This window comes from Scyliorhinus canicula, chromosome 18, assembly GCF_902713615.1.
Source record: "Scyliorhinus canicula chromosome 18, sScyCan1.1, whole genome shotgun sequence".
In the NCBI taxonomy this organism is placed as follows: domain Eukaryota; kingdom Metazoa; phylum Chordata; class Chondrichthyes; order Carcharhiniformes; family Scyliorhinidae; genus Scyliorhinus; species Scyliorhinus canicula.
In genome coordinates this window covers 24,156,626-24,179,137 of record NC_052163.1, presented here as the reverse complement: position 1 = coordinate 24,179,137, position 22,512 = coordinate 24,156,626, and the positions used below count along the sequence as shown (strand labels likewise).

Sequence of the window (22,512 nt, the reverse complement as noted above, 5' to 3'; positions counted from 1 at the left end):
ATGATGAAATTGTGGAAATATTGCAGGCGCAAGAGGTTCATGTTCCATTAACAGTTCATAACTACTTTGAAGAAATTAGCTGAATACTGTGAATTAGAAGGTGTCTTGAACAACACCTTTAGAGACAGACGAGTGTGTGGGTTAAGAAGCAAAGTTATCCAAAAAAGGCTGTTAACAGAAAGCAACTTAAACCTAAAGAAAGCTTTATAAGTCACAATATTTATGGAATTAGCAGCTAAGGAAGCCCAACCATTACGTTTGAGCACTAGAATCCATTAAATGTCGGCTGAGACGCAAACACAGACACAGGATCGAAATTGCCACCGATGTGCAAAAACTGGGAATGCAGGAGCAGACTGCTGGTGCCAAGATACAAAATACGTCAATTGTGGTTAAAAAGGGGCATATCTAATGTGCGTATTTGGGAAAGAAACAAGTTCCAAACAAGAGCCATAAAAAGCAAGAACTAAGAGTATCTAATGGAAAACTGAATAGAGGAAAATGGATCAAGAAATCCAAAAGGGTGCAAGAAAGTCAGATAACAAAATGTCATTGAACATACTCACCATTGCGGGCACAAAAAAAATATTACTGGGTCACTCCTTTACTGGACAAATAACTGGTCAAAATGGAGGTGGACACTGGAGCACCAGAAACTGTTTCCCATTAGCAACCACAACGTATTGTCTTAAAACCCTCAAAGATTACGAACCTCACTGTCCGTGTGGAGTTTGCACATTCTCCCCGTGTCTGCGTGGGTTTCGCCCCCACAACCCAAAAATGTGCAGAGTAGGTGGATTGGCCACGCTAAATTGCCCCTTAATTGGAAAAAATAATTGGCTAATCTAAATTTAAAAAAAAAAGATTACGAACCTATATTGGGGAAGTGGTTCCGTTGCGTGGCTGTATCAATGTAAATGTGCAGTTAAATGGACAGATCGTAGACTTGTCCCTGCACATTGTTAAAGGTAACTATTCAACCCTAATGGGGAGAACCTGGCTGTAAAGAATCAAGCTAAAATTGGCCAAGGCGAATCCCATGTCAGAGTCCGAAGTAGGTCCACCGAAGATTTCAACGAAACATGCCATTGTCTTTAATGGAGAGCTGGTAGGCATGAAAGAGATCTCAGTCAAGCTAAAGATTAAGGACGAAGCCAAGCAAGGTGCTTAAAGGTCCAGTCAGTGCCGTACGCCATTAGGCCCACGGTCAAGGCAGAATTAGAGAGGCTGGTCAAGACGGGGGTCTTTGAACCCATTAATCTAAGTGATTGGACCATGCCAACAGTACCCATGATGAAGAAAGATGGTTTGGTATGCTTATGTGGCAATTTCAAAGTCACTATCAATCTGATTCTGTGCACAGAGCAGTACCCTTTACCTTTAATAAATTTTTTATTTGCTAGGTGGTCTGGATGCCAGCGTTTCAGTAATGCTGACATTAGTCAAGTTTATCTCCAGATGAATGTGGATCCAGATTCTCAACAATATTTGACAATCATGACACAAATATAATATCAGATGTAATAGGGGCTGGTTTAGCACATTGGGCTAAATCGCTGGCTTTTAAAGCAGACAAAGGCAGGCCAGCAGCATGGTTCAATTCCCATACCAGCCTCCCCGAACAGGTGCTGGAATGTGGCGACTAGGGGCTTTTCGCAATAACTTCATTGAAGCCTACTCGTGACAATATGCGATTTTCTTTCATTTCATTTCATTCATTTCATTTCATTTTCAAAATACTTCCATTTGGCATTGCGTTCGCACCTACGTTGTTCCAACATGCCATTGATCAAATTCGAAGCGGATTAGAAGGAGTCCAGTGCTACTTGGACGATATCTGAGTTTCTGGAATAAATGAAGAATCTTCAAAATTTAGAAGCTACACTCCAGAAACTAGAAGATTACACACTACGAGTACGGAAGGATAATTGTGAATACTTCAAATCTTATTTTGAATACCTGGAACAAGTTGTAGCTACAAAGGGACTGTACAAATCAGTTTCAAAAGTAAAAGCCTTAACTGAGGCAACTGCACCTCAATCTTAAATCAAACGTCGATCGTTTTGGGTTCATTAAACTATTATGGAAGGTCTGTCCTTAATCTAGCAACTATTCTCAAGCTTTTACACAACCTTCTGTGTCAAAACGGGAAATGGAAATGGGTCGATCAGTGAAAGAAGGCTTTCGTACGAACCAAAAAGGAACTACTAAAGTCAGAGGTCCAGACACACTTTGATCCGTAGGTACCATTGCAACAGGTTTGCAAAGCATCACCTTATGGGTTGGGAGTAGTGGTTTCTCAGATAGTGGCTGATGGTGAAGAGAAGCCAAAAGTGTTTGCATCAAGATCCTTGAACAAAGCAGATGTCAATCATTTCTCCATGGGACTCTCTAATTCAGTCATTTTCAAACTCAAGGTCTTGTGGCGCGGCATTCCTAATCACGGGAAAAAGTGCCCAACCGGCACGACCAACTTTAAAAAACGCCGGCTGTAACCAGCTTTCAGAATGCTGCTGTACCGTGCAGGCGTGCCCCCTCAGCAATACACAGCCCGGTGCCAGCAAGGCAGACCGCCTCCTCCTGACATCAGTACGCTGACCTAGGAGCAGACTCTTTTTAAAGATCGATGGCGTCTTCTCTCCAGAAGGGGCAGTGGAGAGCAGGACTCGCACCCTGTATACTGACATCACGTGCTCTGGGCGCGCGAGAGAGATTCCTCTAACTTGTAGCTGCCCGCAGTGCCGGTGTGAGCTCCAAGGCCTCTAGTGAACAACCCATGAAGAAGAAGCTGAAATCAGGAACAAATCAGGATAAATAGGTTTTCTTGAGGTATGGGTTTATTAATTTTGCCAATGCAACTCAGAGCTTATGTGTGTTAAATGCAGGGAAGTTCTGGCAAATGAATGATTAAAACACTCAAAACTTCAAAGGCATTTGAAGACTAAGCATGGTAAGTTTGATTTTTTTTCAATGGATGCAGTGGGAATTTATATCATCGGCTTAGCAGAAATATAGCATTGAATGACAAAGAAAGTGAGATTGTGAGGACTAAGCAGGCTCACCTGTCATATTAAAGGTAAGCAAAATTGGCGGATTCTAAAGTTTGGACAGCGTGGGTCGCGAAGGCCAGCCGGCGTGGATCCCGAAGGTCGGCCGGCGTGGGTCGCAAAGGGTGGCCGACATGGGTTGCAAAGGTCAGCCGACGTGGGTCGCAAAGGTCGGCTGGCATTGGTCCTGAAGAACAGCCGGTTGGTAAAAATGGGTCCCAGGCAAAAAGGTTTGAAAAACACTGCTCTAGACTATCTTTATTTAACAAGTCGTCAATAGTTTGAGTGGTAGTATTTTCTATTTCAAAAAAGTCAATAACACTCTGTAACCACAGGACATGCTAAGAAGGATACCAGAAATAATCCACTTCTGTTAGATGTTATGGACATGGTACTTCACGGCAAGACCGCGGGAGCAAACCCAGAGTTGAAGCGGAGTTGTTACCTGAAGACTCAAACTATCCGTACAGACTGGCTGTCTCCTCTGCGGAATGAGGGTCATCATTCTGCCATTGTTCAGGAAACAGGTCCTAAACTAACATCATGAAGGTAATTTTGGGACAGTACGGATGAAGGAGATAGCCAGAAGCTATTTTGGTGGCCAGAGCTCGATAGCGAAATCAAGGAGAAGGCAGGCACGTGTCCGGCTTGTGCAAAGGATCAAAATCTTCCACCACTAGTACCATTACACCCATAGGAATGGCCAGAAGGGTCATGGTAAAGAGTTCACATAAATAATGCTGGATCATCAAAGGACGCATGTTTTTTTATTGTGGTAAACGCACACTCGAAATGGCCTGAGTCGCCATTATGAAGACTACATCCTCAGAGAGAAGAATAGAAAGACTGGGTGAGATTTTTGTAATGTTCAGTCACCCTGAACAATTTGTTTGTGACACGGGCCACAGTTCATTTTGTGAGAATTCACATGCTATCTAAAGGAGAACGGAATCCAACAGATCTGATCCGCTCATTATCATCCTGCCACAAATGGACTGGCCGAAAGCTTTGTTCAGACAGTGAAGCATTCCTTGAAGGTAACCTAAGTGCAAGGACCGTTGTCTAAAGGACTAAGCCAATTCCTGATGATGACATACAGGAATATAACACATTCGACAACCCTAAGTTTTCAACCATTACTCATGGTAAAATGCCAGTTACGCACAGCGTACTGAAGCCACATAAGACAAGAGAAACTGTTGAGAGGAAACAGCAAAGTTAGGTTTTGTGATGTGTGAACAGGGCTAAATGCTGTGTTTTTCAGAAACGTCAGGAAATATTGGCAAGGAACTATACCACCAGTGAGAAGTGGATACCTGCCATCGCCTTGGCACAGACAGAACCAGTGTCCTACACTGTTCAAACTCCAGGTAGCAGTCAACATGAAAAGGCAGGCGCCTGAGGTTCACCGACAACCACACAGAAATCGCATCCTCTGAAGTGTCTAGCTCATTGACTGTGGTGTTTATTAATTGTTCATATTATAAATTTTGATTGTTAATGTTATATTGTGGTTCATTGCAAGGACCTCTAATGTAAAAGGGGAGTGAAGTGTTGTGTACTCATGTTTGTTCCTAGTTGGAACAAGGTCACTTTAGGAGTCCGACCACGGGACATATTGATGATGTCATCAGCCGTTTGCGCTGGCAAACAGGCAGTCTGTGCTAACAGCATGTAGAGTAAACGCCTTTCCAATAAAGTTCTTGTTTGTTTATACCTTTGTGGTCTGCAAGCCTATCCTTTAAAAATACCAGAGTTGCACTTTGCTTCCAAGTCTCATAGCCGCAGACACGCCCTTTTGGCACTTCATGCACCAAGGTCATAATGGTACTCTATACCGAGGGTGGGCCTGGAATACAGCAGAAATCTCCTCATCCTACCTCCCCCCCCCTCCCCCCCCACCCTTTTCACTTAATTTCTCCCCAGCTAATTCTCTCTTCCTGTGGTAACTTGACCACAAGAAAGGCAGTTGAACACGTTGCAAAAGTTCAATCTTCTTTACTTCAGAAAACATTGAGGTAATAATACAGCTTGGCTTCAGACACCAGCAGCAGCTAAACACAACTATACACAAACTCCTCATGGCTAAACTGAAAATCCACGCCAACACGTGCTCCCAATGATGTCATAGGTGCATGCACACTTTTGTTAAAGAAATCCATACACATAATTAAATACGAAGATGCTTATTAAAACACTACTAAAACAAGCTATAACACTTCCCAATTCACAAATACAATCTCCCTGCCATTTCCCAGTTGAAATAGGCATCCATTCTCCACTTCTATAAAATCATAAGACATAGGAGCAGATGTAGGACATTAGGTCTATCAAGTCTTCTCCACCATTCAATGAGATCATGGTTGATCTGATTTAATCCCCAACTCCACCTTCCCCGCCTTATTCCCACAACCCTTGATTCCCTTACTGATTAAAAATCTGTCTCATCCTTGAACTTCAACTTTCCTCTCTTGGGCCTACTGACAAAGATATACTATCCCTCAGTCTGAGTCCATTAGTTATAATAACATTCTCTTCATCTTTCCTCTTGGCAACACACCCAACGTTCCATCTCTCCTTCCAGTAAAACTTCCAGCTCCTGCCTTTAGTTGCTGCCGCTCCAAGGGATTGGGAGCCATCACACTCTCAGTGCACAGTCTGAAGAAACAGCAGTAAGAGAGAGGTGATGAGCGTTGTCCTGAGTAAAGGTGGCAGTTATTGATTTTCATCCAAGAGCACAGGTAAACATTTCCCAAAAACGCTTCTCTCAGGAAATGAGAATTCCTGGCCTTCTGAATGTACGTAATTTACGACAGCCAGGCACCTGTAAATTCACAGAGGCTTGCATGTGGAAGATATAGAAACATTGAAAATAAAAGCAAGAGTCAGTGATTCAACCCTTCCCGTCTACTCCGCCATTCATCATGATCATGGCTGATCATCCAACTCAGTAACGTGCTTCCGTTTTCCCTACATATCCTATGACCCCTTTAGCCCCAAGAGTTATATCTCACTCCTTCTTGAAAGCACATAATGTTTTGGCGTCACTCACTTTCTGTGCTAGCGGATTCCACAGGCTCACCACTGTCTGGGTGAAGAAATTTCTCCTCGTCTCAATACTAACTGGTTTACCTAATTTCTTTAGACTCTGACCCCTGGTTCCGCACCCCTCCGCCATCGGGAACATCCATCCAGCATTTACCCTGCCTCGTCCTATTAGGATTGTATAGGCTTCTTTGAGATCCCCCCTCATTCTTCTAAACTCCAGCAAATATAATCAAGACCGACACAATCTCTCCAAATACGTCAGTCCCGCCATCCCAGGAATCAGTCTGGTAAATCTTCACTGCACTCCCTCTATAGCAAGAACACCCTTCCTCAGATAAGGAGACCAAAACTGCACACAATATTCCAGGTGTGGTCTCACCAAGCCCCTGTACAATTGCAGCAAGACATGCCTGCTCCTGTAATTGAATCCTCTCCCTATAAAGGCCAACATACCATTTTCTATCTTTACCACCTGCTGCATCTCCATGCTTACCTCCAGCGACTGGTGCACAAGGGCACCCAGGTCTCATTGCACATTCCCCTCTCTCAATCTATAGCCATTCAGATAATAATCTGCCTTCCTGCTGTTGCTACCAAAGTGGATAACCTGACATTTATCCACATTATACAGCATCTATCATGCATTTACCCACTCACTCAACTTTTTAAATTGTGCGGTTACATTAGCTACACTCCAATCTATAGGAACTGTTCCAGAGTCTGTAGAATCTTGGAAGTGATCACCAATGCAACCACTATTTCTCGGGCCATTTGCTTAATTACTCTGGGATACAGATTATCAGGCCCTGGGGGTTTATCGGCTTTCAGTCCCATCAATCCCCCCCAACAACATTTCCCTACCAATACCAATTTCATTCAGTTCCTGTCTCTCACTAAACCCTGTGTTCCCCAACATTTCTGGGACGTGATTTTGTGTCCTCCTTTGTAAAGACAGAAAAAAGTTATGTATTTAGTTGGTCAGCCACTTCTTTGTTCCCTATTATAAATTCTGATAAGGGAGCTACATTTGTCTTCACCCACCTTTATCTCTTCACATAACTAGAGAAGCTTTTAAAGTCAGTTTTTATGTTCCCAGCATGTTTACCCTTGCACTCTATTTTTCCCTTCTTAGCCAATCCCTCTATCCACAGTGTACTCCACCTTTAAATTATGTTTTCATTATATAAGAACTCAGGATGCTCGAGAAGGTACATCCAAACAAAGTTTAATTTGACAACAAAGGTAAAGGCCGTATCTTGGCTTACAGTTTCAAAACCCCATTTGGGATTACTGTTCATGCCAGTCCCAGTTCGGGCCAGCATTTATGGGCAATTTCTACGAGCCGCAGCTAAAGAGCCTCTGGCCACCAGCGGGGAAGCTAGTATTCTACGAGATCCATGGGGAGATCAATTAGGATGCCCCCACAGGTCTCGTGAGAGTTATTACACATTCACCCCAAAGTAAGCTTCCTCTCCTTTTATAACTCCTCTTCCACACAGTGGGAATTGTTCTCTTACAAAGAAAGCAGCAAACAGCAGAACCATCTGCTCCCAAATTTCTGCCAAGTTTGCCCCAGAGGCAATCTGTTAAGTGTAAGAATTGATTCTGATCTTTGTTGTTCTGCCTGAAGAAAGGACGCACCTCCATGGAAGCCCAAGCAAGATCAGGAATTCAGAGTGCATGATCCTCTATATGTGAACTTCCGCTTTACCATGCCATGGTCTAGCAGATTGACTTGTTACCTGACCCAACCCCCAACTTAACATCTTACATGGAATGGATTGCTTTGGCTCGGCAAAATTCAGGAATGTAGGATGCAGGATAGGATATTCAACAATAGCCAAATTATCGCGCCAAGTTTTAATTTACGTGACCTATCGGTTGCCTGAATAATGGAAATATTCTTGATGTTTAAGTTGTTCTGATGGACCCGAAATAATTCATCTTAACTAATCCTAGAAAACATTACAGCAGCTTTAAAAGTAGGGTTAGTAAAATGTAGGGCAACCACACGCCATCGGGTCATGAGAATAAGGTTTTACCTCCATGGCACTGAGTTCCCAGTCTTAGCCACTACTGTGTTGGGAGGCACCAATTAGAAGTCCATTGTAGGGGAGAGGTAATTACAAGACTCGTTCCTGGATTACTCTTACTTGGCTAAGTTGGCTGTCATCTGCTAGTTTGGGCTAGGATAGATGGACGTGCCGACAAGAAGGATTTGTACATTTATTAAAACAAGAAGTAGCTTGCATACTTCTCTGATGATGCTGTTCACCCATGTTTAGGATGAGTCATTTCTTGCACCAAGCCATTTGTTATTGCTCAAGCTTTCACTGTACTTGGGATTTTTAAAAGGAAAATTGTAGTTCTTGGTCAGCAAACCAAACTAGACATTGTTGTAAGTGCAGAGATCAACAGTAGCTTCACTGAAGAGGGGAAAGAGAAGCGAGCAGCTTAGCTGGAATCTCTTCTCCTACTGTTCCCCGAGTACACAAAATGCAATCACGTAAAATCCCATTGGACAACAGATCTAAAAACAAAGGGGATAAATTACAGAGAGATAGAGGTTACGCATACAGGTGCACTTGAAATATAAAAATATAGTTAACAGTAAAATTGTGTTTTAAAAAAATGGCGCTCCTCCAATTATCACTTGTTATGTTGTTGCTCATATTGAGCACTCCCAAAGGAGGTTATCAATCTGCTGCTGCTGACTTTCAACAACTCGGACACATTCACAAAGATGACAAAACAAAGCCATTTAAACCTTGCTGCTTTCCCCCCGCCCCCGCCCCATTTCCTTACTATGGTGCATTTATGTTTCAAAACTATTGTTGTACAGAAATGTGTGTGTGTGCGTCTGTGTGTGCAACCTCTGGGAGACGGAACAAGAGGGAGAGAAAGAGAATTGGAAGACGGTCATTTCTGAAATGGAGATCAGGAAATGTTGTACTTTTGCAATACTGCCGAAATGAAATGAAATGAAAATCGCTTATTGTCACGAGTAGGCTTCAATTAAGTTACTGTGAAAAGGCCCTAGTCGCCACATTCCGGTGCCTGTCCGGGGAGGTTGGTACGGGAACGTGCCTGCATTACTGTACACCCTGTTCTTCTTATATTTCTATAACTCTCAGGGGCTCTTTGCTCTGAAAGACAGAAAGAGTTGCATTTATATAGCTCTTTTCATGACTACCGAGTATTTCAGAATGCCTTACAGCCAATAAGATAGTCATTAATAAGTCCAGTGAAGGGCGGCATGGTAGGATAGTGGTTAGCACTGCTGCTTCACAGCTCCAGGATCCCAGGTTCGATTCCCGGTTTGGGTCACTGTCTGTTCGGAGTCTGCACATTCTCCCCATGTGTGCGTGGGTTTCCTCCGGGTGCTCCGGTTTCCTCCCACAGTCCAAAGATGTGCAGGTTAGGTGGATTGGCCATGCTAAATTGCCCTTAATGTCCAAAAAGGGTAGGTGGGGTTACTGGGTTATGAGGATAGGGTAGAGGTGTGGGCTTAAGTAGGGTGCTCTTTCCAAGGGCCTGTGGTGCCACGCAGACTCGATGGGCCGAATGGCCTCCTTCTGTACTGTAAATTCTAAATTCTAAAGAATTCAGGAGAAACATCTTGACCCAGATAGTGACTAGTATATGGAACTTACATCATACAAAGTAGTTGAGGTAATTGGCATGAATCCATTTAGATGGGTAGATGGAAGCTCAAGGGGTACATGAGGGAGAGAGGTGTATGTTAAAGGACCAGATGAAGTAGGAAAGGAAGAGGCCAGTGTGGAGCCATTGACCATTTGGGCTGAAGGACCTGCATCTATGCTCTAACTTCTATGTAATTCTCACAAAGCACAGCTGTGGTGCCAGCAATTGACCATCGTACAAAAAAAATCATTTTTTAAAGAAGAAAATATGTATCTTGGTAACTGAGCAAAATTAGTAGGCAAGGTAATGGAATACTGAGGGACAGATGGCAAGTACAAGAGATGAGGAAGTAACAAAAGTTGGGGAGAATCTGTGGACAGTTCCACATAAAGGAACAGTTTGAAGCAACACTATAGGAGACAAGAACATAAGAAGTTGCAAGAACAGAAAGTGTTGCAGAGAAATAGAAAAGCTTCGGTCAGTATTTCTGAACATCTTTCGTCCCCTGCCCAAGAAACTGAGCCAAACCACGTCCCACAAAACTGAAATTAACTTTGGTCAAAAACTATTTTTAAAAGTTGCATTTTCAGCAAATGTGATTTTCCTGAACACGTTACAATGTAATCAGAATCATAAATTCTTCAACAAATGTTAAATACGTCTAAATTGGGCTGATTTCTCAAGGAATGATGCATCTTATACTTTGATGACAGTTCAGCTGTCACGATCGATATAAGCGAATCAATTCACAATCTGGTATCAGACAGTATGCATTAACTCTCCTGACTCCACGGCAGCACAATGGCACAGTGGTTAGCACTGCTGCCTCGCAGCACCGAGGTCCCAGGTTCGATCCCGGCTCTGGTCACTGTCCGTGTGGAGTTTGCACATTCTCCCCGTGCCTGCGTGGGTTTCGCCCCCACAACCCAAAGATGTGCAGGGGAGGTGCATTGGCCACGCTAAATTGCCCTTTAATTGGAAAAAATAATTGGGTACTGTAGATTTGTTTAAAAACTCTCCTGACTCCTTGCTTCCACAGACTTGCAGTACAAAATCTTATGATTGCACAACATTTCCATTATAAATTCCCATTTATATGTTAAAGATCAACAAAGAAGATAAAGGTGCACATTTGCAGGCAAATTACAGAAAGATGAAGTCAATAAAGAGTAGTGATATTTGGGGGCTTCACTTGCTTTAACATAGGCTGGGATAATAACAGAATAAGTGAGGGGATGGGGGTTGACAGGTTGGGAAGGGGCATTCCGGAATTATGTAAAAGAGAACTTTCTTCTTCAGTCTGTTTCCAGCCCCATGAAGAAAGAAGCATTGTTGGATCTAGTCCTGGGACAAAGTGGAGCAAATGGGGAACGTTTCAGTGGGGGAGCACTTGGGTGATGATTGTGTCAGGTCTGGGACCATTATGGAAAAGGTGAAGGATTAATCAAGAACAAAAATACTTAGTTGGAGGAGGGCTAACTTTGATGAGTTGAAAATGGATCCAGTCAATGTAGACTGGAATAAAGCAGTGGGAGGCTTCCAAGTGGAGTTGGCACAGGTTCAAAATAGACAGAATCACAGGAAACAAAAAGGAAGAACATCCAAAGTTAGAGCTCACTGGATGATTGGATTGGATTGGATTTGTTTATTGTCACGTGTACCGAGGTACAGTGAAAAGTATTTTTCTGCAAGCAGCTCAACAGATCATTCAGTACATGGGAAGAAAAGGGAATTAAACAAAATTCAAGAAAATACAAGAAAATACATAATAGGGCAACACAAGATATACAATGTAACTACATAAGCATTGGCATCGGATGAAGCATACAGGGTGTAGTGTTAATGAGGTCAGTCAATGAGAGGGTTTTTCTACATATTCACAGCAGTAACCACATTAATAAAGGAAAGCTTGGGTAGCACGGCGACGCAGTGGCTATCACCGCTGCCTCACGGCGCCGAGGTCCCAAGTTCGATCCCGGCCCTGGGTCACTGTGGGTTTACAAATTCTCCCCGTATCTGCATGTGTCCCTGTCCCACAACCCAAAAAGATGTGCAGGGTAGGTGGATTGGCCATGCTAAATTGCCCCTTAATTGGGAAAAAAAAATTGGATAGTCTAAATTTATAAAAACAAAAAAATAATAAATAAAGGAAAGCTTAAAGGCAATCCACTTATTGTAATCCACACGGAATCCGATATTCTGTGGAAAATGCAGTTTGTTACCTGCAAAGCAGCCAAAGGGATCTGATGTGAACTCTGTCACTTGTTGGCACACTTTCACATGACCTGTGTGGGAGTATGTTTAAGTGCATGCAGCATGTATTGTGATGCTCCTAAGCAACAAGATGATTAGCTGCAAGTTTTCAAACATGAATGTGGTGGTTTCTGAAATACAGAAACAAAATACCAGAAACCCTGCCCCTAGCCTCATCGAGGAGTGCACTGGAATTCCTATTGTCCACAGAAATACATTACAAACAATTTATAAAACATCTTTATCTCAAATTTATATCAATATCACACCTAAGCTGGCACTGAAAGGATCAACCGGCAATAAGTTAATAATTGCTTCACGGATTCATCTTTCCGATGGAAAATTAAGAAGAAGTAGATTTTGTTTTACAAGACCCGGAGAACTGAAAAGAAAAGAAGGTTGGGGTTGAAATTATGGCAGCCAGCCATATTATTGCAATAGAAAATTGAATACACATATTTTTCCCCCCAAAAAATCACAGAACCAGGGACAGGAAAATAAAGACAACACATATGTACATTGTACAGTAAGATTGAATCTGGATGTAGCTTTACAATTTCACAATTAAACTGTGATTTGGCAACTCGGGCATTGAAACATATGCAACAAAGTTCCGAAATAATATTTTCCATATTTATTTGGGTTTGTGGTAAAATGAAAATTTCAACATCTGCTTGGTGGGTTAGATGAGAAGCTCTGAAATGGTAATTACTGTAACTGTGAGCAATTTAGTTATTAAATATGGAATAATTCTATCTGTTTAACAATGTTTCCTGGTATTATTTTACACAACAGTGTCGTGAATGCCTAAAAATCATCTGCCATAGAGATGTGGAGGCTGTTAAGACTGCAGGAACAACTTAAATAGACGAAGCCTATGCAATAACTTCATCTAAAACATCACTCAAAGAAACGTATATGGCCCACTTTGACATTGTTATAACAAAGATTTTTAATAGTTTAAAATGCAGAAAACGTCATTATGTTAATAAAAGCACAGGACAGAAATGGATCATTGTCACAGTCTTTGATACTTCCAACCTTCATAGATTTTCGTAGAAGTTACAGTGCAGAAGGAGGCTATTCGGCCCATCGAGTCTGCACCGGCTCTTGGAAAGAGCACTACCCACACCTCCACCCCATCCCCATTACCCAGTAACCCCTGTGCTGTACTGTTCTATGTTCTAACACTAAGGGCAATTTTGAACACGAAGGGCAATGTAGCATGGCCAATCCACCTAACCTGCACATCTTTGGACTGTGGGAGGAAACCGGAGCACCCGGCGGAAATCCACGCACACACGGGGAGAATGTGCAGACTTTGCACAGACAGTGACCCAAGCCAGGAATCAAACCTGGGACCCTGGAGCTGTGAAGCAATTGTGCTAACCACTATGCTACCGTGCTGCCCTTATCATTGTAAATAGTACAGAATTGCTACAGTGCAGGAGACCATTCGATCCATCATGTCTGTCAGAGATTCTATCAAGAGTGTGGTTTTCGGGGTATTGAATGAAACAATTCATATTTTCCTCTTAATATCTACTCTGTCTAGAGGCAGCACGGTGGTGCAGTTGTTTGCTGCCTCACTGCGCTGAGGTCCCAAATTCGATCCCGGCCCTGGGTCACTGTCCACGTGGAGTTTGCACATTCTCCCCGTGTTTGCGTGGGTTTCGCCCCCACAACCCAAAGATGTGCAGGGTAGGTGGATTGGCCACACTAAATTGCCCCTTAATTGGAAAAACTCAATTGAGTACTCTAAATTCATAAGAAAAAAATATATACTTTCTACTCCGTCAGATAGATTTTCTAAAGCTGTGTAATCTTGTGGTTTAGAATGGTAATGTGAGGGAAATAACATAGTGGGTAGATAATGGACTATTAGTTTATGCAAACTATTTGTTATGATTTTAGACTGAACTCTCCCCTCCTTTCGATCAATACAACAGTTCTCCCAAACATTGTGCAGGGGGAAGAAATTTCAAAACTCTACCCTGAAAAAGAAAAGACAAAACTAAAAAATAAGTAGAGTTTTAAAAAACTAAGGCTGCATTACCTGTGGTTCTCCACGCCATCCTTTTTTTCAAAATAAATGTACAGTACCCAATTCTTTTTTTCTAATTCATGGGCAATTTAGCGAGGACAATTCACGTACCCTGCACATCTTCTTGTGTCTTGGGGGTGAGACCCACGCAGGCACAGGGAGAATGTGCAAACTCCACACGGACAGTGATCCGGGATCCAACACGGGTCCTCACGCGGTGAGGCAGCAGTGCTAGCCACTGCGCCATCCCTTCCATGCCATGCTGTGAGGATAAAGTCTACTGCTGAAAATTGAATTTTGCACTAAAAAATGAGTTATTCAATTATTAGAATCAAACAAATAAACTACAATGTGAATTTAGTGTCAAAAAGGTTAAACTATCAGATAATTGGAATTAAGTGGTAAATTTGGAGTAGGCAGTACAAGATGAAAGGAACTTTGAAATGTGTGAGGTCATATTAACTGACTTGCTTATTTCTGCTTTCCACGAAATGTTAAAACAATTTATCCCTTTGGATAAGCTCCTGTTGGGATTTCTCCTTTGGGACTTAAGTGATTAAATTTATTGGACCAAATTTTAGGGTGGGAAGAACGATGAGGCTCACAGCACTCTGTGTTATTTAATAACATGGTAAATTTTAACTGTTGATGACCAACCTCTCTAACATTGAAAATTAACTTTTATAAATATGGGGCGTAATTCTCCGACCTCCGCAGGGTCGGGGAATCGTCCGGGGCTGGCGTAAATCCCGCTCCCACCGTGGCCGGAATTCTCCGCCACCTGGGAATCGGCGGGAGTGGTAATCATGCCCCGTCGATCGGTGTGCCCCCCGCGCCGATCGGCGTGCCCCCCACGGCGATTCACTGGCCCGCGATGGGCCGAAGTCCGCCTCTGACAGGCCAATCCCGCCGACGTGGTTTAAACCACTTCTGTGCCGGCGGGATTGGCAGCGCGAGCGGGCCCCTGGGGTCCTGGGGGGGGCGTGGGGCGATCGGACCCCAGGGGTGCCCCTACGGTGGCCTGGCCTGCGATCGGGGCCCACAGATCAGAGGCGGGCCAGTGCCGTGGGGTCACTCTTTTTCTTCTGCAGCCGCCATGGCCTCCAGCATGGTGGAGGTGGAAGAGACCCCTTCCACTGCAAATGCGCCGGTGGTGACGTCAGTGGCCGCGGATGCTGCGGCGCATGCACGGACCGGCGAAGGCCTTTCAGCCAGCCCCGATGCCGGGCAGTGTACCGCCAAAGGCCGTTGGCGCCTGTTTTGGCGCCATCAGCGGAGCGGGAGCCACTCCGGCGCGGGCCTAGCCCCTAAAGGTGTGGAGAATTCCGCACCTTTGGGGAAGCCCGACACCGGAGTGGTTGGCGCCACTCCGCTATGCCGGGACCCCCGCCCCGCCGGGTTGGGGAGAATTTCGCCCATGGAGTCTCATTTCTTTGGATTTTAATCATCATTGGAAATTTTAAAAAGTTAACAATTTTACTTTTTTTTTGCCCCTTTAGCTTTCTATCAATCTAATCTATTTTTCCTTCTCTATTTTGCTTTTTATACTTCATTTGACAGTGTAAAAAAGAAAGATATGCATTTTTACAGCCCTTTTAAGGATCACCCGAAATGGATAGGGAGATTGGGGGGGTGGAACACAGCAGGTAGGCAAAAGTAAAGATCGATCCCGGGGGAGGTCCACTACACTAGTGAGCAAGCTAGCAGAGGGAAGTACGGGAGAAGGGGGCAGGGGCAAGTCACAGCTCCCAAAGGGGGAGAGAGTGCCTAGCAGAAGGGGGGGGGGGGGGGGGGGGGGGGGGGGGGGGGGGGAGAAAACTTTAGGTAGCGGGGAGGAAATGGGGGAGGTCCACAAGGGCATGGGTAAGGGGTTAAAAGGGGGTTGACAAGTACAGGAGGGGAACCAGGGGGTAGGAGGGGGGAGGGGTGTGGGTAGAACACTAGCTACGACAGCGCGCACATGGCATCAACAGAACCATGTACGCCATGATCAGCCATCCTGAATGACTCCCGGACAAAGGAAAGCCCCTGAGTGCAGGGACGCACCCACAAGGTATGGTTGACCCCGCAGAAGGTGGGGACAGAAACCCCCCCCCCATCAGGATAGTCACCTGGAATGTTAGGGGACTTAACGGCCGAGTAAAAAGATCCACAGTCTTCGCCCATTGAAAAGTCCGAGGGCTAGTGTTGTCTTCCTCCAAGAGACACAGCTGAGGGAAAAGGACCGACTGTGGGTAAGAAAGAGCTGGAGGGACAGGCTTACCAAGTGGGCTACGGGGCGAAGGTTGCCATAGTGCTCAACAAGAGAAATTAAATGACATTCTCCCACACACCGTAATACTATGTTATTTATCCAGTGAGCTATAAGATGCTAGTCATCACTCCAGCTTCCCAGTCCATCATTGTTTGCATCTACATGATAAAATAATTTATTTATCACAGTACTGCAATTACTCCATCATACATTGTTCATTGTACAGCACCACCACAACCCATTCCCCTTTTCTGTACAGCTTTTTCTGACATTGGTTATATCTCCTTCATTTGGATTATTACACACAGCATTATGCCAGCGTACAAGCAAGTGAACTACATTCCCCACATCTTCACCCGTAAAGGTCCAAAGCACAATGGGCTGAATGCTCCGGTCATCGACGGCAAAATCAGAGAATCAAAGTTACCGACCAAATCGGGGGAGGCGTTGCTTTCGCGATGCTCTGCCCCCTCCGAGGCACAGCCCTGATGCTCCGCCCCGGACTGGCCGAGTTCCCGACGACATTGGTTGCGTGTGGTCTCATTCGTCGGGAACTCGGCATGGTGGCTGTGGACTCAGTCCAGCGCCGTCACAGTCGGGGGAGGGCCGATCCGAGGGCAGAGGGGGAATTATCAGGGGCTGGGGGCACTGTGGGGGGGGGGGGGGGGGGGGGGGGGGGGGAGGGGGGGAGGGGGGGGGGGTCCGGGGTGCACGAGCCGGCCGAATGGGGGGGGGCCTATTTCACGGGTCCGCGAGCGGCGGGCGCCATGTTGCACGGTGCAGCTGCTGCAGGCCGCCGCCATGTACATGCACAGCCACGGACCCAGCAATTCTCAGGGCTGTATCAGCAGCTAGAGCCGGGTGCTCTACGCTGCTGCCATTCTAGCCCCCCCCAGCAAAACGGAGGATCGGTGGCCGTTTTACGCCATTTTTTCTGTCGGAAAACGCCACCATTCCCACGCCGGCTTGGGGACATAGCCTCAGAATCGGAAAATCTAGTCCAATATACTTCACCTTTGTATTTTTTAGAGGTATATTCTCATACATTTCAATTTTTTTCTGTTAGAACATGAATACTAACTTTTATAATCATGCACTTTCATTATCAAAGTGACTGCACTTCAAAAGTACTTCATTGGCTGTAACCCACTTTGGGAAGTCCTGAGGTGATGAAAGATCTTATGTATAACCTCAAGCCTTTTTGTCTTTTGCTTTGTGCTGTACCAATGTCACCACTTGCTTGCAGTTGTTCTCTACTAATGTAGTGAAATATGCCTTAATGCTAGATCTCCTTTCCATAAAAGTAAATGGAGATAAGTAGATACCCATCATCGCCCATTGATTTTGGAATCGTAGACAGACTCTCAGCTTCATGATTTGTCCATATGCTGACCCTAAACAAACCCAGCATCATCTACACATCTGCAATTCAATCCTAACCATCTATTATTTGATAAAAGCAAGTTATATGTTGAGCAGTGTGCATCAAAACCAACAAAGCACACACACTGTTCTATGCAATACACGCGGATGGACTAGTAAATTGCACATAACAGCATTTGCACACAGCAGGACTGACTATAATTTGCATAGATCAAGACATCGCAAGCTATTTCCTTCCATCGCAATTGAATCTACCGTGGATGTAACTATACTTAAGAGTTGCATTACAATTAACAGTACAGTGCATAAACCCAAATCAGCGTAGATGCTGAGACATGCAAAGATTTCTAGACATTACAGGCTGTTCGGTCTCACAGCAATGTTTATTACCTCAGAGATGACTGTCCAAAAGCAGAAGAGAGATAAGAAAACAAGGAGCTGAGATTTCATGTTGCTTTCAGTTGTTTTCTGCAAAAGATCCATTTACTGCGAGCATGTGGTAAAGAACTGAATTATAGTCTCGATAATTACAGGTATTTAGTCCCTTTTTCCCGGGCAGCCTGGCAATGTTTGTAAATCAGATCCTTACATTCTGCTCCCACACTAAACCCACGCCCACAAAAACCCAGTGGAATTTGTTAGTGAAGACTTCCCCTTTTAACTCTTAGACTGCCAACTTGCATTGCTCAACAAATCACAGAAATTACCACGGTGGCATTTTTAAAAATAACTTTATTTTTACTAGATTGTATATAACTTAGTGAAAAGTCAGAATTCTCCTAATCAAGGCTGATATGGCTAAACTGATTCGAAGATCACATTTAAACAGAAAGTCCTTTTTAAAGCTACAGTTTTGGAATTATTAAGAGGAGCTTTTCTGAGGCTCTCTTGATTGCCCAATGGATATGGGCACCACCCAATGTATCACTGTGAAATACAGGCCAGTGTTCTGCAGCAACTGGGATGCTTCAATTGATCTTGGCATCTCTTGGCAAGAGAGGGAGGAGTTATCATTCCTAATGCTTCTCATTATATTTAATGGACCACCCCTGTTCCCAACAGAGGGCGGGTGGGGGCATGGGTGAAGTTGGGCACTTGTCTCAGACCTTACACACTCTTTCTCCCTCCCCGCCAGGGATACTTTGTCTCATTGCAGCTATGTTGAGTCATGAAAATGAGCGGCAACGCATCAGTCCCATTTGCCTAACTGCATTCCAGTCAAGGCCTTTGGAAAGGGCATTAAAAGAGAAAAAGCGCTCCAAAAGCAGGGGTATGACAGCAAAACTACTCCTCGTGAAGCCTAACAGGACTCAATACTGCTGTCTTATGTAATATTTTCCAACAATATTCATGGCAAATTAAATAATTGGTTTAATTATAAACAGTACTGCAGCAAAGTCTACTGTTTACGTTTAATCATTTTGTCCACTTTTAGCATTCAGTAGAGTCCAGGGAGTGGTGTACAATCTGTGTCAACAACAGGTCCTTAAGTTATGCCACAACGGCAAAAGCAATTCATTAAATATGTGTGTTCAACCAGTTACGTGCAAGATACATGAAAACAGAATTATTGTGAGGGGTATGAGTAAAGTCAGAGGAAGCGCACACAAAACTGTTTCCATTAGCGGGAGAGTTGGTATCCAAAGGACATGAATTTAATATAATTGACAAAAAAAGCTGATGGGAGATGAGGAGAAATTTATATTACCCAGTGGCTTATGACGATTGCACTCAGTTTATGCCAAGTATACCTTTCCTTAGGGGCAGCAAGGTAGCATAGTGGTTGGCACAATTGTTTCACACCTCCAGGGTCCCAGGTTCGATTTCCGGCTTGGGTCACTGTCTTTGCGGAGTCTGCATGTTCTCCCCGTGTGTGCGTGGGTTTCCTCTGGGTGCTCCGGTATCCTCCCACAGTCCAAAGATGTGCAGGTTAGGTGGACTGGCCATGATAAATTGCCTTTAGTGCCCAAAACTGCCCTTAGTGTTGGGTGGGGTTACTGGGTTATGGGGATAGGGTGGAGATGTGGGCATGGGTAGGGTGCTCTTTCCAAGAGCCAGTGCAGACTCGATGGGCCGAATGGCCTCCTTCTGTACTGTAAATTCTATGATTAAGCAAGGAGACCAAAACTGTACACAATGCTTCTGGTGCAATGTCTCCAAGGCTCCACACAACTTCTTTACTCCTGTTACTCAAATCCTAACGCAATAAAGACCAATATGCCATTGATCTAAATAAAAGCAAAATACGGCAGAATCTGGAAATCCAAAATAAAAACAGGAAGTGCTGGATAAACTCAGCAGGTCTAGCAGCATCTGTGGAGAGAGAAAAGGAGATCACGTTTCAAGTCCATATGCCCCTTCATATTGTTATCGTATGAACTTTTAAGCATGGACGCGATTTAACACGCATAAAATAGTCCCTTTTTGGACACCTATGGCGGGGTGTTTCTTGGCGCGTGCAGCGCCGAGGATGACCCAGCTATCTAACGGAACTCTGCCACTTTTTTAGGCCTCGTAGGGAATGCCCCACCAAGGCTGCACTTACCAAATTTCCTGCACTGACACGCTCAACTTAGCAGTGCAGCAAGATGACTCAAAGATCAGTGCACGATGTTTAAATGCCATCCTGATCTTTCGAGACCCCTCTGCACATCTATCATGGCCTCGGCCTCCCCCCCCCCCCCCCCCCCCCCCCCACTGCCCCAACTTACCCCTTAGGGGGTCCTCAAGCCCACCCTCATCCCATCTCAAATTCAGAGCATCCCCTGGCCTGATCCCTGGCATGGGCACCCTGGCAGTGCCACCCGGGCACCATGACAGTGACAGGGAGGCACTGCCAGGGTGCCTGGGTGACAGTACCAAGGTGGCCAGTTGGCAGTTGGAGTGTCAGGGTACCACCCTGCCCAAAGCCCGCCCACCCAGGGGCCTCCAATGGCCTGGAGACCCCCCCAGGTGCCTTTATGCCTGGTCCACATTTGTGAGGACATGTGCTAAACGGCGCCCTGGATAGGTCTCCCAGGCGAGACCATTAGTGCCTGGGCCTAAGGAGAATCTGGTGTAGACAAATGTAAATGAGCCGAATGGCTTGCAAATGTTACTCAGGATCTCGCCATCACAATGTCTCGGAAGATCTCATTAGATCTTGCAAGGTATTCGGAGCACCACATATGTCACAAGAGGCCTCTCGCGAGATTTAATGGCTTTGTTGCGTCACCGAGTCGGGCAGAACGGGGTCATTAGGACATTCCCTCTGTTTCCCGCCCCACAGATGCTGCCAGGCCTACTGAATTAATCCAGCATTTTCTGTTCTCTCCCTAATTGCTTGGTGCACCTAAATATTAGACTACAACCTTTCTGCCCTGTAAATTCTATGAATGTCTTATGAATCAAGACATCGAGTTCGCTTCAGACTTCAACACTTCTCAATCTTTGATCATTTAAGAAATTCATAGAATCATAGAATTTACAGTGCAGAAGGAGGCCATTTGGCCCATCAGGTCTGCACCAGCCCTTGGAAAGAGCACCCTACTCAAGCCCACCCTTCCACCCTATCCCTGTAACCCAGAAACCCCACCTCACCATTTTGGACACTAAGGGTCAATTTAGCATGCTCAATCCACCTAACCTGCACATCTTTGGAATATGGGAGGAAACCGGAGGAAACCCACGCAGACACGGTGAGAACGTGCAGACATGCAGAGAGTGACCCAGGGCCAGGATTGAACCCAGGACCTCAGCGCCATAGGCAACAGTGCTAACCACTGCGCCACCGTGCCGCCCTGAGATAGCAGTGCTAACCACTGCGCCACCGTGCTGCCCTAAAAATATTAAAATTGGTAGCAGATTCGAAATTCAGACTGAGAAAGAAACTGAAATTACCTGCCAGAACAAGTTTGCTTAAATGGTCACGCGAGTGGAAAAGCACAAGAACCGATATGATAAAATGGTCGATGAAAAAGATGCTGAATTGAAATTCTGGAAGGAGAAGAAATGGAGGGATTGATGCAGCTGGTGGGTAGCTGGAGCCTGCCGTTCTCTGTACAGTCTTTCCTTATTCATAAAATATCATCTGCCGTGGTAGAATTTGAACCTGGATCCCAGAGCATTTCCATGGGTCTGTGGATTACTAGTCCAGCATCAATACCACCACGCCACTACCTCCCCATCTGCCTTGGCCTCTCTAACTGTATTGACTGTTGGTGGTGTCTTTTCACATCATCATCAGCTACATTTCTGACAAAATGTCTCTTAATGTTCACTTTCTCCTTATTTCACTGAGCGAAAGTAAAGCTACCATAGTCCTAGATGACCATAGGCTGATTTCCCCTGAGGGGGGAGAGCTGACTGGTGGTGATTTACCCTGAGGATCACTACACCTCTGGTGAGGGGCAAGGTTGAGACGACAGGGGCCTCATGAATGATCTCAACCAGTATGGGAATTGAACCTGCGCTGTTGGACTTGCTTAATTGGAAATGTTCTCCCTAAATTCTCTGATTTGCCTGCCTTTTCTCAATTTAACTGTCAGGAAACATTAACAAAATGATCTGTTTAGCACTGGAGTGTGTGCCATTATTTTAGAAAAGAAACAATGGGCACGATTAGAGTCCCGATTTGCAGTGCCGAGAACGACCCTGCTATCACGCTACCGCCTTTTAATTTGGCCTCTCCCCCTCTGCTCTTCCACTGCTGCCTCCTACCCCCTCCCCCACTGCCCCAGTTTAGCTTTTAGGGGGTCCTCGAGCCCCCTCTCACCCCACCTCTTAAAGGCCTGATCGGGCATCCCCTGGCAAGGGCAACCTGGCACCTGGGCACCTTGACATGGTCATCCTGGTATTGC

General features: G+C 44.9%; 1 protein-coding gene across 2 annotated transcripts in view; it reads right to left on the bottom strand.

Moving 5' to 3' along the window:
- The window catches only part of LOC119953465 (platelet-derived growth factor subunit A-like), a 96,297-nt gene extending 78,015 nt beyond the window's left edge, over positions 1-18,282 (bottom strand). For both annotated transcript variants that reach the window (XM_038777778.1, XM_038777780.1), the window contains exon 1: positions 18,065-18,282. In XM_038777778.1, the coding sequence (XP_038633706.1) occupies positions 18,065-18,157 (93 nt within the window). In that variant the 5' untranslated portion in view covers positions 18,158-18,282. The remainder of the gene's footprint in view (positions 1-18,064) is intronic.
- Between the last annotated feature and the right edge of the window lie 4,230 nt (positions 18,283-22,512).